This window comes from Pundamilia nyererei, unplaced genomic scaffold (genome assembly GCF_000239375.1).
Source record: "Pundamilia nyererei isolate P.nyererei 1_Seehausen unplaced genomic scaffold, PunNye1.0 scaffold00090, whole genome shotgun sequence".
Classification (NCBI taxonomy): domain Eukaryota; kingdom Metazoa; phylum Chordata; class Actinopteri; order Cichliformes; family Cichlidae; genus Pundamilia; species Pundamilia nyererei.
Window position 1 is genome coordinate 1,700,325 of NW_005187491.1, and position 16,177 is coordinate 1,716,501.

The 16,177-nt window shown below is 41.0% G+C and overlaps 1 protein-coding gene across 4 annotated transcripts in view; it reads right to left on the reverse strand.

Moving 5' to 3' along the window:
* scap (SREBF chaperone) overlaps nt 1-16,177 on the reverse strand; it is a 28,908-nt gene that overhangs the window by 3,812 nt on the left and 8,919 nt on the right. For 2 of the 4 annotated variants that reach the window (XM_005739226.1, XM_013912437.1), the window contains 17 exons: nt 15,732-15,837; nt 14,800-14,972; nt 11,893-12,019; nt 10,151-10,263; nt 9,969-10,063; nt 9,719-9,817; nt 9,203-9,415; nt 8,422-8,807; nt 7,790-7,939; nt 3,751-3,952; nt 3,074-3,189; nt 1,995-2,538; nt 1,818-1,903; nt 1,356-1,438; nt 1,043-1,209; nt 778-858; nt 399-605 (listed from right to left, as the gene is read on the reverse strand). In XM_005739226.1, coding sequence (XP_005739283.1) covers nt 399-605; nt 778-858; nt 1,043-1,209; nt 1,356-1,438; nt 1,818-1,903; nt 1,995-2,538; nt 3,074-3,189; nt 3,751-3,952; nt 7,790-7,939; nt 8,422-8,807; nt 9,203-9,415; nt 9,719-9,817; nt 9,969-10,063; nt 10,151-10,263; nt 11,893-12,019; nt 14,800-14,972; nt 15,732-15,837 — 2,948 coding nt within the window. Of the gene's footprint in view, nt 1-13; nt 606-777; nt 859-1,042; nt 1,210-1,355; nt 1,439-1,817; nt 1,904-1,994; nt 2,539-3,073; nt 3,190-3,750; nt 3,953-7,789; nt 7,940-8,421; nt 8,808-9,202; nt 9,416-9,718; nt 9,818-9,968; nt 10,064-10,150; nt 10,264-11,892; nt 12,020-14,799; nt 14,973-15,731; nt 15,838-16,177 lie in introns of those variants that run through there. The other 2 variants (XM_005739227.1, XM_013912436.1) reach the window with 2 other exon arrangements.

Consider the following 16,177-nt stretch of genomic DNA (forward strand, 5'->3'; position numbering starts at 1 on the left):
CTGGTGGGAAGAAAAGAGAAGCTGATAACAGACTGCTGTGTAATGCATTTTAAGGGCTCCAACTACTGTTTGTATTCTTGAGAAATTAAGCTTATCATGTAAAGGATTAGAAATCAGGACATTTTTGGAAAGCTTTTTGTGATGACTAAGGAGAGTTTCTTTAGTCTCTGTCAGATATAGAGACACAGCCGAGTACTATCACACTGAATATGGCCAGTTGGGTATGCAAACAGGAGACAGTTAAAGGGAGCTAAACAGTTGGAATTTTGGAGTTACAGGGAATTACACTGTTGAAAAAATAATAATTGCAAAACACCTGTCTGATGCCAGGTTAGGCTTTAGAGGGTTAAAGAAATAAAGACGTGAAGGAGACTGAGATTAAAATGCAAGCACAGTACCTGCTGTATTGAGTACAGCTTGATTCCAGTGCTGCGGTCCCAGATACAGATGAGGTCATCCAGTCCTGAGCTGATGACACAAGAGGTTGTACACACCAGCGAGGTGACATCACCACAGTGACCGTAAACATGACTGACTCGGCTCCCTGTCAGGACATCCCACAAGCAGATGGCGCCGTCCTGCCCACCGCTTGCTAGAACCATCGTCTGAGAGGGAAAAAGTTTGTAATTGAGAGTCTAATTTACTGTTTCATGAAACAACTTCGTGGTTTTACTTTGGTAATTCCTCCATTTTGACCCACGGTTTTTAGAGAAAATATTCACCAATGCCTCCGTTATCACAATATGAAATGTTACGAGACGCGGGGATATTGCTGACCTGGTCTAAGTAGATGGCTGTAATCCCTCCAGAGTGACCTTGCAGGGTAAAGAGGCAGCAAGAGTCCTCCAGTCGATAAACCTAAACAGCACACGCAGATAAGGATGATCTATTAAAAGCACTATCACAAAGACTGCTTTTGGAGTTTGCTCATATTTTTTTTTTTTTTTTACTGCCAGTAAGATCCATTCTATAGAGTTTAATGAGAAATCAAAACAATATTTGTTGTACTTGAAATAAAAAGGACAGAGTGCAGGTCTGTTACCCGGACTGTGTGGTCTTGGCTGCCAGTGACGACTCTGCCGGCAGCTGCACGAAGCACCGTGATCGGCTTTTGGTGAGCACACTGTACGGAGCGTGTGAGCTGGCAGCTGATCACATCCTCACTGCTGTAACAGGGAGACTGAGGCATGCTGCTTCGCCCAGGGGGACCTGGAGGGAAAATTATTTATGTGAGGGAGAGGGAAAAAAACAAAACAAAACAAAAAAAACCCAAAACAAAACCTCATACTGTACATTTTTCCCCAATTAAAAATCAAACTCATACAACACTGATGCAGAAACATTTCAAGCCTCACCTCTGTACTGCAGCAGACCCAGAGGTTTGTTCATCTCAACAGTGAAGAAATCCAAGGACCCGTTCAGCCTAGCTGCCACAATTCTGGGAAGGAAGAGACACTCCGAATAAAGAACAGCCGCGCATAGTAGCCACAAGTAGGATGACACACTTTTGAATCTCTGTCAGTGCGCCCAAGGGCAGCTGTGGCTACAATGTAGCTTGCCATCACCAGTGTGTGAATGGGTGGATGACTGAATGTAGTGTAAAGCGCTTTGGGGTCCATAGGGACTAAGTAAAGCGCTATACAAATACAGGCCATTTACAATTTACAGCATACATCTGATGTGTTACAATCTAATGTTATAGAAGCAAGTAACATCTTTTAAGAGGTTGGAAAATTACATAAAATAAAATAAATTAGTGTGCCATTAAAATGACCGAAAAATATTTTTTGCCGATTTAGAGCACGTGTGTGTTTAACCTGTTGTTGAGAAAGGCCAGAGCTGTGATCCCAGAAACACCGTCTTCATTGCTGCAGCGTAGCCACCCTTCCACTGCATCCCACAGCTGTAACCAGATGCAATTGTACAGTGATTCTAAACACCAGCGGATCAAGAGTATGACTTTTTTCAGAGTGACATGTGAAATTTTTACAAACCTCCAGTTTGCCGCTGCTCCTCCCGGCAGCTATCAGATTTCCTCTGAGCTCCATGGCCCAGACAGAACTTTCCCAGTCTCCTGCCGCTTGCGCCCCAGCCATCGGGGATCTTTCTTGGATTACAGGTGTAGCTGCTTCCCCTAAGCTCGGACTCCTCTGGAGTTGAGCGCCTGATGGGGGCGAGGAGGAGGCTGAGGACGGAGAGGCGTAGGTAGATGGTGATGGGGGCTCGTGCTCCATGTAGGCACGCTCCACCAGTCCTCCAAAATCAAAGCCTGCTCTGGGTGCGGTGGACAGGTGGGAAGGGGGCTGGGAGGTGAAGTTGGTGTCAATGAGCGGGGTGAGATCGGGCTGGTCAATGAAAAGAGTGGGACGACTGGGCGTGGTGCGACGTCTTACTGGGTAGAGCTCGTCCTCTGTCAGCCCGTCTCCATTAAACGAGATGTCTCGTTCAGGACTCAAACACTCTGATTCTTGAGCCCCGGTCATGCTGTCCCAGCCATTCCGGTGGTCCCAGCAGCCACTGCTGCTGCTCCGCCTCAGCCTGAGAAGGAGGAAAAAAAAACAAAAAAACATTAGCATGACTTGAAGAGATAAACTGACTTTATGTTTGCAGATTTACTGGCAAACATTAACACACAAAAGGTCTGATAGGCAAAAATAAATTGATAATCTAAAAACCACCCATGAACACCAGATTGTCCCTGCTCACTGCATATTCCAGATCATGACTACTTTCAGTTGTTTCCTTTAGTGGTCAGCACAGATGATCACCAGCCATCTCACCCTATCCCAGCATCCTCCGTCATAGCAACCCTCTGAGTGTCCTTTCTCACTACATCCATGAACCTCTGTAGACTTCCTCTTCTGCCTGACATCTCCAACATATTCACTTTAATACAATCAATTTTCAGCCTCAAATTTCCTAAACTGACAGATTGTTTTTAAACTAAATTTTACTTAATGGAAAAATAAAAAAAACAAATAATTCCTAACAATGTAAAAGCAAATCTGGAAACATCTCACAGATCAATATGGCATTGAAATGTTTTTAAAACAAGATATTAAGAGTGTCTCACCCATGATTTGGAATGACAGTCAAGCAGTCCCCAGTCTGTGCGTCCCAAACCCGGATCTGTCCAGCCAGGCAGCAGCTAGCTAACAGCATCCCATCGCTAGCCAAACACTCGATATCCTACAGGACGGAAACATGGAGCAGGAAGTTGGTTTAAATAAGACTAAAGCGATCAGCCAAAAAAGAAATTAATACACATTTATTAAATTCAGCATTTGTGTTTTAAATGGCCCACCCTGTACTGTAGTATAGTACTATGAGCAAGTGTGAGTGTACGCTTGGTTTAAACCTTAACACAGCACAAACACATTTCTGTATCTTTTAAAATCGCTATAAAGCATAGGAATCAGCTGTTTGTTTTACCCTTTTTTTCAAATTGACATTTAATCTATATTTGCTAAGCAGATTTTATATAATTACAGTATCTGAGTCATTGCAACTGAACTCATTAACACTGGATTTATCTGCACCACATGAGATCTGGTCTTAAAATACATCTGAAATACAAATTAACTAACATTGTTAAAAAAAATAAAGACAAGGGAAAGAGGGAGTGTGCAAATAAATCTGACTAAATAAACAACACATGCTATTTTTTCTTTATATATGCACAGTGTTGCCTTTCTTATGAGTTTGTTTGGTGGACAAACAAAGACTGCGGCGTCTCCATCTTAGTCTCACCATACTGTGGCCCCTCAGCAGCAGTGGTGAGATCTCGCTGACAGGTGGTGAATAGCCGTAATCGTCACAGGGCAGGTCCCCTCGCCGCCGCCGCCCGTGAGGGACACCATTCTGACCGTAGTTTCGTGGGCAGAGAACGCGATACAGACAGAAGAGCAGCAGAACCAGCAGGACACCCGCAGCCAGGCCCAGAGCTGCCACCCTGGATCCAAAGACAACACAAAAGAGTCAGGAGTGCAGTGCCATCACACTACGACACATTTACCAGAAACAATCACACAGAAGCTGAACTTCTGTATATGCTCGTCAACTCCTTCACAAAATCTTTCAATGTACTGCACATTTGTTGTGTGTCATCTGTTCCATGAATTCACCCTTTTAATTGAAGCTCTAGATCTCTAACAGACTTTTTATCTCTCACAAAATACTGTGGAGATGCTGAGTTTCCTAAAATATTATCTGGACACTTTCACAGTCAGATGAGTAAATAGCCCAACTAGTGTATAAAGATCAAGCAGCAAAGTGAGAAACTGTTCATAACTGACAACAGATCTCGATGTTTACCTAAAACATTGTTCTGCAGCTGCACACTCACATGTTTATATAGTTTGTGTGTTGAACAAGTACAACTGTACAAATCTAACTCACAATATGTGGAACTGACCGCTTGGAAAAGAAAAACCATGAAAGAGCGCATGTGCCAGCTCTTCTGTGGAATGTGGAGCTAATGTGATGATAACCTGGCAGAGGAGTGTTGACTTTCTCTGCTTAAAAAACAAAAAAAAACAAAAACCCTCACATCTGTAATGTGAAAGGGTTTTTGAAATGCAGCTGTATAGGGAAACAAACATCGCACAAACATCTGATGCACAGTCAGTAATCGTGTTCTACAAACAGGCCTATATGGGACAAACTCCTCAGTTCAGAAAAAGAGCTTTAAGGGTTACTACTACTACTTTCTGTGCTTATCTTTATTTTGCTAATGGCTACTTTTTTGGCCATTTGTTTTCCAATGAGTAAAATCCATCTAAAGTCCCTGACATCATTTAAACTCATGCAGAAACAAAAACAAGGCAGTCTGTGTACTTCTGTTAGCTTTTAAAAACACTTTAACTGCAATAACAGGAGAATTACTGGCAGCAGAAACGAGTTGGGGAACCAACATTGACACACAGTTGCTTATTTACACATCCAGCACCTCTGGGGCAACGTTGCCATTTATTTGCAGTTTTACTCATGTTCACAATATAAACGGCAAAATATTCACTTTCTTTTAGCTCCGTTTTGGACTGTAGCCACTTGTGAGGGAGATGTGTAGCTCATTGGTTTCTGGTGATGATGTAGTGGGATTTTTGAACTTGTTCAATACAAACAGATGAACAGCAGTGAGAATGAACAGGAGGAAACTTGAGTTTACATTTCAGTCCTTGCCATGTACTTTTATTTATAAACTCATTTTAGATGTTACTCTTAAAAAAAAAAAAAAAAAAAAAAAAAGAAGAAGAAACAGCACAAATGATGATGAACTCTAATCCTGTCTTCAGACCTATTACACACTACGGTTACTTCACACAAACATCCAGCGGTTTTCGAAGGTGAAATCAGAAACAGATGAGATGGAGTCAGTATTAACTGGTTCAAACTGTGTCATTAACTTTAACCACTGATTGCACAATTTTTTATTTTAGCTGTCTTTTTTCCTGTTTAAAGTTGCTTTTGATCAAGATGGTTTTAAAAGGAAATATAATTTCCCCATGTCTTTCAAAAAAAGAGAAGAAAAACTTGTGTTAAGCGGAACACTGGAAAGCTCTTCTTGTGTTAGTCTGTGAAATCGCTCGTGTATGATCACACAAAAGTAGGATGAGAGACTTTATCCAGTTCAAAACTTCTCTTAAACAAGACAAGGCTACGCTGACTCGTTTGTTACATGTAAAGATCTTTGCTCCAGATTAAAAGTACAGAGAATTCCCTTGTAGACACCTTTATCAGTCCGGCCTTCCATCTATCGAAACCAGTGTTGATGTCAGTTGCCAATTCCCAACTGTGAAGGTCACGACCCCGACCAAACTGCTGATAGCAATCATATCTGCAGTCCAAAGATGACCAAAAACATCACACTTATGTCAAGGTGACAGACTGGTTTACACAACACGGTACAGTGTTGTTGCGGCAGATAGATGAGGCTGTTATAAGCTGATAAAGCTGGAAAGGACAGTGAATCGGTGTCTCTGAACCTCCCTCTAAGATAAAGAACATTATCTTCCCATTTTAGCAGCTTTATTGGACCGATATTGTGTGTACACACACACCGATTGCTCATCATTGTTGTGTAAAAGAACACTTCTAGTCTTAAGACTGATTTGCTAAACTACAGAATTCACAAATTTTAACCAAAGTTAAACTTTAATTTCCATAAAATAACAATCTAACAACATTTCTAATGGTGTTGTACCTTAAGTACTATGGTAAACTGGGGGTGAGCTTAAACGTGCTCGCCAATGTGCCATGCCACTGACAGCTAGTCTAGTTGTAGTGAGAGTTTCTGCAATTATGTCTAAAATTGTATTTTTCACTGTGACTTTGACCTCTGACCAAAGTCATCACTGAAGTCTATGCTAACACTGAAGAAATTCCTAAGATATTCTTGTACAGTAAATACTTCCCACACAGGATTAGCCCATTGTCCCTGAATGTGTCACCTGCTAGGGTAAGGAAAAAAAGCCCCACAAAAAACACTGACAAAGCCTGTAAAGTAAACAAGTCAGCCAGGCTTGGCCAGTTAGAGAATATGAATACTTGCTAAAGACGGAGATAACCCCTGGCATTATTAGAATACACACAAAGAAACTGCATTTTCACCTCACATAAAAGAAGATTACCATCAGCCCAGCAACACAGTGAACACTAAGCCAAGCATGAAACGTAGGTGCTCTTTTACTCCCTTCTGTGTTATGTCAACTTAAATACTGTAATAGAAAATACATCTACAGCACTGACAAGTTTAAAAGGAACTTAAAAAAATGTTTTTGATTCTGAGAGAAGTGTCATGATTTCTCTTTGCAAGACCTCCAAGAGCAGTTTCGCAGACAGACTAAGACTGCAGCTGAAAAAAATAGATTTTAGTCCAAAATTATGTTATTTCATGTCTGGAAAACTAAACCTGAATGGCTCAAATGCCCTAAATGCTATTGTACTTCACTGCTCCAACTTCAGCAAAACTGCAGAAGGAACTTAAAGGCTTCAGTGTCCAAGGTGCAATCGGTTCAATGACACAGGTACAAAGTGTGAAGGTCAAGGTCCTTTACCTGCTGTGGCCCCTATTTACACTCAGCTGTGTGACGTCAAGGTTTGTTTTTTTCTAACCATGTGCAAAAACAGTGATCGCTAAACTGAACTGAAACTAAGAAAAGCTAGGGTCTGAAAAAGATATCACTCATTCAATTAGGCTAAGAAAATTATGTTTCTTTGTAAATTTGTCTAAAACAAAAATTATATGAACTCATAAAAACAATCAGAGCTGGTTCATCTGTACCTTCTTTCATAAGATACTAATTAAGGCAGGTAATTTAGCATTCAGAGGATTCTGAGATTTCAGCATTTTCTCCTTGTTTCTTTAAGCATGTGTCTACATATTACACATAAATAACTTCCTCATGAACTAATAATAACAGCAGGAACCCAAAACAACAAGTACCCAAACAAGCAGGGATTAAAATGACCCAACAGGTGGTAAGCTGCCCTGCCTGTAGATCCTACATGCATATATTTGGTCAGATCAACATTTTCACAGAAATCCTTTCATTTCTTGTTTGGAGAGCTGTAGGAGGCTTATGTTGCTTTGAGAAACGTCCTTTTCAATGCGAGTCTCTAGAATAGTAGGGGCAAACAACTCAAGTAGCCACACTGATGGAAAATCTGCTGGATTTAAATAATCAAAAGTTACCCTTTTAACACCTTAAGGCATGCAGGTTTATCAAAGAGTTTGTGAGGCAGTTCAAACTTAAAGCGGGTAGATGTCTGTGTCTTTCTGACTACTAACTTGTAGAGGGTGAGGTCTGTCTGCAAGTCAGCAGAAACCTTGAGAATGGGTGGTTGAGGGTGTCTCGTGTCCTGAGGGTGACGTGCGTCAATGGCCTCCTGGGGTGTCAGATGAACAGTGATTGGGATGACAGGTAAGATGCTAATGTACCTGTAAAAGGACAATAAGATAGTGGACATAATGAAGCTGAAAGAAACATCGAAGCAGAATTAAAGACTTAAGAAAAAAAAGAAACAAAAAAAATTGTTCCTGGCTTTTACACCTTTAAAGTGGGAAAGTGTTTGTTGGACAACGCATAAGCACATAACTGAAGTAGGTTACTTGTTTGTAGCTGCATTTTCCATGTGGAGAATGGCTGACAGAAATTAGTTGTTCTTTTTGTCCATCTTTTATTTGGAGTTGATATAAACTTCATAATGCAACATTTCATTTTGCAGAAACATCACATACACGCCAGGAATGAATCAACACATTATGCTGCACCAGTATCATAACGAGGCAAGAAAATCTAAACTGCTTTGCTTGCTTTCATGGAAAATTTGGGATCTCCACTACAGTGTAATATACCGTTTCCCAATTAAGAAAATAACAGACTGACGAACAACAACAAAAAACTCCCCAGCAGCACTCGCCTTTTTGCTAAAGTGATGTTGTAGTAACTGAAGAGTGATGGCCAGTGCCTGAAGGACAGTCTCCTCCATCCCTCCTCATCCTCCTCCCCCCAGGTGATCTGAGGTACAGCGGGTGGGGACTGTGGAATGGGCCCTGCCCTTGGAGGGCCATGATGTCCCTGCGATTGGTTCTCAGGTAAAGGAGTTGGATCTGGTGCACGATGGATGCTCAAGGTGCTGGTAGGATCCCCACCTCGAAAAACCGGGGCCACTCCCAGGTGTGGGGGCAGACCACCTCCCCCGGGGTCGCCTAAGGGGCTTTGTTCAGACACCTGTGCAGCCAGGTAGGTGCGGATTCCAGCTGGGTCGGTATACACAAGGATACCAATCCAGATCACTGTGCCAGCCTAAAAATGAAAAAATAAAAAAGGTCATGTTGATCAGTTAGCTGGAATATGTGGCCAGCTTCATTTTACATCGAGCTGATATTTACTTAATTTAGACCACTTTAACCTAATGTATGTATATGCTTGTATTAAACGAATCCACCTTACAGTATAGGCATATTTACATACATTGTTGGCTTTATGTAGGCACAGCAATAAGCTTGCAGACTGTAAAAGCTATTCTGTTAGTTTTAAAGCTGAAACAGACATTCACCCCCCCACCCAAAAAATAAATAAATAAATAAATCTTGTTAGTCTTTGCCATTGTATGAAAGAATTAGAAGCTGACAGTTGAAGACAAATGGCAGCAAAGTGCACAAAAACATTTACAGTCAGTTCTGAATTTGTCTTCTCACCATGATGATGCGCTGAGCCAGGCGCGTGCGAGCCAGGAAGTACACCACACGCAGCCTCTTGGGGAGCCTCAAGTTTCTAAAGGCTGGTGTCTGCAGAGTGATTGTATGCGGAGAGGGTCGCGGTGGAGGGGGTACCTCACGTGTACGCAGGGGGCCTGGCTTGGGTGGAGGCATACCTGCTTCAGCTGGCAGGCGGCGGTTCAGGTCAGCCAGCTAAAGGGAAATAATGAGGTTCACACTTTTTTTTTTTTTAAAAAACCGTTTTTTGTATTTTAAGTCAACTTCACAATACATGCTGAAAATATCAAGAGTGATTATGTGTCTCAGTGCTGGTTGTGTTTTTTTTTTTGTTTTTGTTTTTTTATTTTAAACTCGGTTCTTGCCTGGTGCACAAAGGTTTACATCACATAAAACTCTTGTTACTTAAATCTAATGTTGAGTCCAGCATATTAACTGTGTGTGTGTGTGTGTGTGTGTGTGTGTGTGGATTTGAAAGTATGTATATGCGTTTCTCACCTCCATGCGGCGAATGTCTATAGATAGTACAGTGGTGAAGAAAAACATCTGCAGGAAGAAGTCAGACACCAGCCCCACAACAGCAAATAAACAGAATTCCTAAAATAAACAGAAGAGACATTAACCACATAGAAGCATTTCCCACCTGGCTTGATTTAGCATTATGCTTTGCTTATTTAATAACAATAACTTTAACTACAGTTTTCTCCTGGTGCACTTCCTTCAACAGTTCCAGCATTTGTCCTCTTACCTGGATAGCTGGCACAAGAGTGAAATATCCAATGAGGATAATACACAGCTCAGTGGCCATATTCTTCATGATAGACCAGCTCTCATTACTAAGGCCTGAAAAAACAGAACAACAATCAGGGAAAAATAAAGAAATGCACCATATTTAATAAGCCGTGACTAAACTACATTCTCCAAAATTACCTTGAGCTATGCGCAGTTTGACCTCGAGGTCGACAGGGGTGGAAACCACAGACTTGGTGAGCACCAAGACGTTCTCCAGCCCGATTACCACCACCAGATAAGGGAAGATCTCACTGCAGGGAGAAAAATAAAATACCCTCAACTTTAAACTCTGTTTAAATTACAAACACAAATGTACTTTAATAATGCAGCCGCCAAGGCACCGAGAAAATGTATGTGGTCCACTCCTATGTTTTGTTTGTTTTTTAGTTATAAAATCAGTCATTTAGGGTTCAATTTCTTTTTTTTTTTTTTTTAATTCTTGGCCCACATAGCTGGGAATTTCCCTGAGTTTAGTATGTGTGACAGATTAGTTTGACAGGATAGATAAGCTTTAGATGAGGCAAGTGTATAACTGGGTCACACACACACTCAGTAACACTGTACATAATAAAACACACACACACCCAACACTATCTGTATCTCACCAGCTTTGTGTGTGGAGTCGATTATGACTCTGCAGATTTGCATGTTGCAGTCATAGTTTTGGTACGTTGGCCTTGATGTGTGTTTATGCAAGCACATGGCCTGGGCATTCACAGCCCATGGAGGACTTGCATGGATCTTAGTGGCTGGTTAACAGTACCACTGTCACGCCATGAGGTCTGCTTCCTAATAAACAGCTCACGATTGGACAGCCATTAAACGTCAGTATCTGAATACATCTGCCCCATATTTCAGTCCATCCCACTTCCACACAGTGTTCTTCCTTTTTCATACACACTAACACGCTGTTTGCCCACATGAAGTGATCATTAACAGAACTCCATGTACGATCAATACAGAAGAAGAGGAAAGTCAAAAGTCAGGTACGTGCACGTGAGTTGGTAAAAATAAGGATACAACTGACAGCCAGCTAGAGGTGTTAACATTAACAGGATATATTTGAATGTCAGTAAGAGCAGGAGAACAATGAAATTACTGCAGACATAATTTCAGTAGTGATTCACAAGTTAAACTCATCCTTCAACCTCTTAAAAATATTAGCTAGTAAGTGTTTTCAGGCTGCCGCAAAGAGTTGACTCTGTTCATTTGGACATAGTGTTTTCAGAGAGTTTCCTGAAAACACTACAATCCAGACGAACAGAATGAATTTTTTAGGACTTCCTTACCTGGATGATTGAGCATGCATGAAGACAGCTTTTAGGCTGGTTTAAACAGCATTCATAATAAAGAAAATGTACTGTAAAAACAGTTCATGCACTTAAAAGTGTAAGGAGCATTCAAGTGCTAATCACTACAGTCTGAAGTTAAAGCTACTGTGGAAGGTAAGTGCAATAGCACTGGAAGCTACTTCGGTTAACTAACATACAACGATGCCATATGCATTAGTTTCTACATGCAAACACGAGAAGAAAACAAAACAAAACAATGTTTTACTTTAAAAAAATGGCACTGACTGGAATGAAACTGATTCCTTGCTTTGGTGTAATCAAGGGAAACAATGAGTATAAGTCATGAAAGTACAAGTACCAAGTTGCTCTCAGTGATGCAAACATACATTTTTGCTGCGTCTTGTTTCTTGGCTGCCTGATTTTTGAAACAGTCTCTGCATTCCTTGGCTTACGTTTTAGGCTGAAATCTAATAAGCGTCTGCTGCCAAAATGGCATGTGCGTTACTGTTCCTGGCAGATGAACAAGAGCAGAGACCAGACCCCTTTAGTAATCTTCAGACACTCAAGTATGTAGAAAATGGTTTTTACCCTCCATTAAGTGTGGGTGTCAGTCCAAACAGTGTACACAGACCCACAGACATGAGCAGAGAGCTGAGCACTGTGACCACAGCAGCCAGAGCAAGGCCCCACTTAGATTTCACCATGTCGATCTTACCTGCAAGGAAGAAAAAGATGATATGTTGAGGACTTCACACTAACCAGCTGTACAACTATTCAAATCCTCAGCCAGACCTTGTCTTAAATCAAATGATGGTGATCATGTAGAGAAGGCGTTTAAGCATATCCAAAATTACATTTCTAGATGGCAGGTGATGACACTGAACACTAGGCTTGCTGATAAAATATGCAGGGGTTATGAAATGAAACTGTACAGGCTATCCATTTCTCAAACTTGCAGGTTTTCTTTGAAATGACAATTCTGAAAATGACTACACTGTAAAATAAAACAGCAGCTGCATATTGTTGTAACAGATGTTTGTTCAATTACAGTTTTCCAAGGCAGCCTCAAGTGTACACTCTGATTTTCCAGACTGGAAGGAGAGGTCTTTCTCAGAAGGGAACAGATAGCAAAACAATGGTGAGACAAATAACTGAACTTTCTGACCCCGATGTATCAAAAATAAGAATGAAACTTAAACAGACTCAACATAAGAAAGAAAGCTCCGTTTTATTATCGGAGCAAAGAAACATCGTGGACCCTTCTGACCTCTCAGCTTTCCTCGAACCTCAGGAGAACAGAAATAAAGACTGTGCGCTTCATCTTTCTCACACATTCTTTCCACTGTAATGCTGCACAGACCCCGTTTCATATCACACGTCCTAAATAAAATTCCCTTCTTTTTACTGTTTAATGTGAATTTCATGAAGAATGCAGCCACTGCAGTTGTATAACCAAAGCTCTGCTGAATGCTTTTTTCCTTTATTTACATATTTTAATGTTTAAAAAGAAATACAATTTTTCCTTAAACTGTACTTTGCGCAGCACCACTTTTCACTGTCTGAGACACTAGCAGCCCAGTCTGCTCTGACGTGTAATCAAAGTTTCTTCACTTTTCAGTTGGCATAAAAGTCAGGCAATGTTGGTTACTATGCTAAAAAAAAAAAAACAAAAAACAAAAAAAACCCCTATGAAAAATGCTAAAAATCTGAATCATAGAAAAGCGACATGCTAAATATTCCTCTGGTGGTCAAAATTACAGCACAGCCATTTCTTCAACATCTCTGAATGGTTACATTTTCAGAGGATATCAGCATTTTACTAGCAAAGTGAAAAATTGTGTTTGCATCGATTGTAATGGGTTTTGTGTGTGTGTGTGATTTCTTGCTTGTTTCACTGTTTAACAACAAATATTGTGTTACTGAGAATTTAAAACAGCATGAACGTGCCAAGAGCAGGAAAGATGTGCTAACAACAAACATCAAGGTATTTCTCTGAAGCTTTGGAGATACTGACATCAAAATAAAACCTTACACTTGTGTTTACCTCATGTTTTCTGTGATCACAAGGTGTTCTGGTATTATTATAGAATATTATGGCTCTCTTTTGGGTTCATTAAGAAACATTACCGCAATTGTCGGGCTATAAGCCGCTACTTTTTGCACAAGCTTTGAACCCTGCGGCTTTTAGTCAGGTGCGGCTTTTCTATGGATTGTCCATGATTTTTGTCATATCGTAAGACGATTTGTTTTGTTTGTTCCGCTGTTGTACGGCACTACGTTGCCTGGCGGAAGGATCGGGGTTCAAGAGTGGTATGTTAGTCACATGTCCGTCCGCCAGGCAACGTAGTGCCGTACGAAGTAGCGCGAAAAACAAACTTCAAAGTAGCACTACGCGTTCAGCGGGAGGCGTGGATGATGAGCGGCGATAAACTTGTGAAAAGCAAGTTATGCCCAACTCCACCGGTGGATTCTGACAGCGTGGAAAAGTGTGAAAACATCCACGATCACCAACGGATTTTGAAGGGCTGGACTGCTGCATGATGGAGAGGAGGACACCGCCACGGCCCTTCTGAGGGTGTTCGACTCTGACACTGACAACGAAGGAGAGAAGCTGAGAGTGGATGACGAAGCCATCCTGAGCCTGTTTGTATCCGACACTGGAGGAGAGGACTTTGGTGGTTTTAGTGCGCAGGAAGATGGTAGTGAATGACTGACTTTTCTTCTTGTTAAAGCCGTGTCACTGCACCTGAGCCTAAAAGGTAGTCCGAATCTATTTTTCTGGTGTGCTATAGGTTACTGTTATGTACTACATGTGCAAATATGTACCCATAACTTGTTTTTCAAAATATTAATAAAAGGGGTGTGTCTCCAAACAGCCATCTCTTTTCCTGACAATTCCCTTATCATATGTAAGAGAATATGCACAAGTCAACATTGAAACACCTGCGGCTTTTGGTCAGGTGCGGCTAATGTATGTACAAAACAGGATTTTCCCCTGATTTTAGCTTGTGCGGCTAATATTCAGGTGCGCTTTGTAGTCCGGGAAATACGGTAGTCTCATTGAATAATTATCTAAATTATTATACTGCAATTACAAGTGCATATCAGGAGCCAAATGTGAGTAATTTAACCACCTTGCAGGTGAAAATTCATTTGAGTACTTGGACGGCGTGTGTGTCTGTGTGCACGAGTGTGTGTGTGTGTTTGTTCCCTGAGCTAATGTTTGTGCTGGCAAGCTGCCGATGGTTTGGTGGCTGCATTCTTACAGCGGTGTGCAATGTTCCCATGTGAGGATTATCCCTGCAGCAGACAGGGACAACCTTGGCACCCAAACACTTGTGCACACAAAAGGGCACAGCACGTTTTGCCCTCATTCTCTGGCACTTTTCTGTTTTAACTATGGTGAGGTGTGCAAACAAGTGGTAGTGGTGGGGGGAGTCGAGATGTTTGAACATGCACCGAGTACAAAGCAGATTTAAAGGGAGTTGGACTAACGTGTAGAGAAGTAGATGTAGGCAAAAAGAATGATGTATGTGGTGACGAGCGGGATGAGTTCAGCAATGCCGATCTCCTCCTTGAAGTGGACGTGAACCATGTGGTCATCTCTGAGGGTGCAGTTGGCGGATGGGTGAAGCTGCTTCAGGCGGGCCCGTAGGCTGCCTAGGAACCTGGACACACAAATAACAATTAATCATCGTCACATGGAGTAACAAACTTCATCACTCCATTTTTAATTTTGAGAAACAGACACTTTGCCTTGAGGGACAGATGCCATTAATCCAAGGAGAAGACAGTTCTGACTATTTATGCCGTTCTATTGAAAAAGTGAAATACAATAAAATGCAAAACCTAAGTCACAGACTCCTACTCTGTTCAGGCTCCAGAGTTAGTTTGTAGATCTCAGTTTCAGTTAGTTTCCAGAGTTGGTTTGTTCTTTTAGTTTAGTTTTTAATGCATAGAAACATAGTTTGACCGTAGGCAAGCCCAGAACAGACAGACGATACAACAGAAAACACTTTCCAAAAGACACTTGACTCAAAGTCATGGAAACATCCCAGTCTCACGCTCCTCAAGCTTCTTCTCTGAAAATTTTAGTAAACTACAAAAGATTGAAATTTTTCCAATTTAGTTTCATTAGTAAAATATATATTTCTTAAGTGTAGTTTGTAATTATCTTTTTTATTTCTGTTTACCGATTTTAACTCTATTAGTTTAAAGTTTAAGTGTGTATTTTGTGTCTTAAGCTTTTTCTAAAGCAGCATTGCCGCCCAAGAGTCACAGAGTTAGAGATGACAAAAATATGAAACGAGAAAAAAAAACAAAAAAACAAAAAAACACACCAACTAAATTTTCCAGTGACATCCCTTAAAACTAAATTTAAATAGAACTGGCTTTTAGTTTTCTGTTCTATTGCCTTTGTAACTCACCTTGCATCATAACTGGATAGAACTACAGTGATTGTATAGGTCACCACCCTCTTCCTGTTGTAGTGACTGACCCCCGAGTACTTCACAGGAACCCCGAACAGCAAGTCTAAAACACACACAGTAAACATCTTCATGTAAATAGACTCTTCATATTCTAGTAACAGACCACCTTTTTACAGATCACTTTAGGTTGACCACTGGTTATTTATTAGTCACCAGCCAAACATTCTCAAAGCCCTTAGGTCTGTGTCAGAACAGATACAGTTACCACTTCTTTATAAGAATAAAAAGAAAAGAGACGTTTTAGAGCAGTTTTAGGCTTAGAAAGCTTTGTGGGAATCTGCTGTTGTCACCAAGTTCTTTTGATCTTAGTCACAACACAAGGAAACATCTTAGTGATCAGGAGCACATGTGAAAGCAGAAAAAAAATACCTCACTGTTTTAGG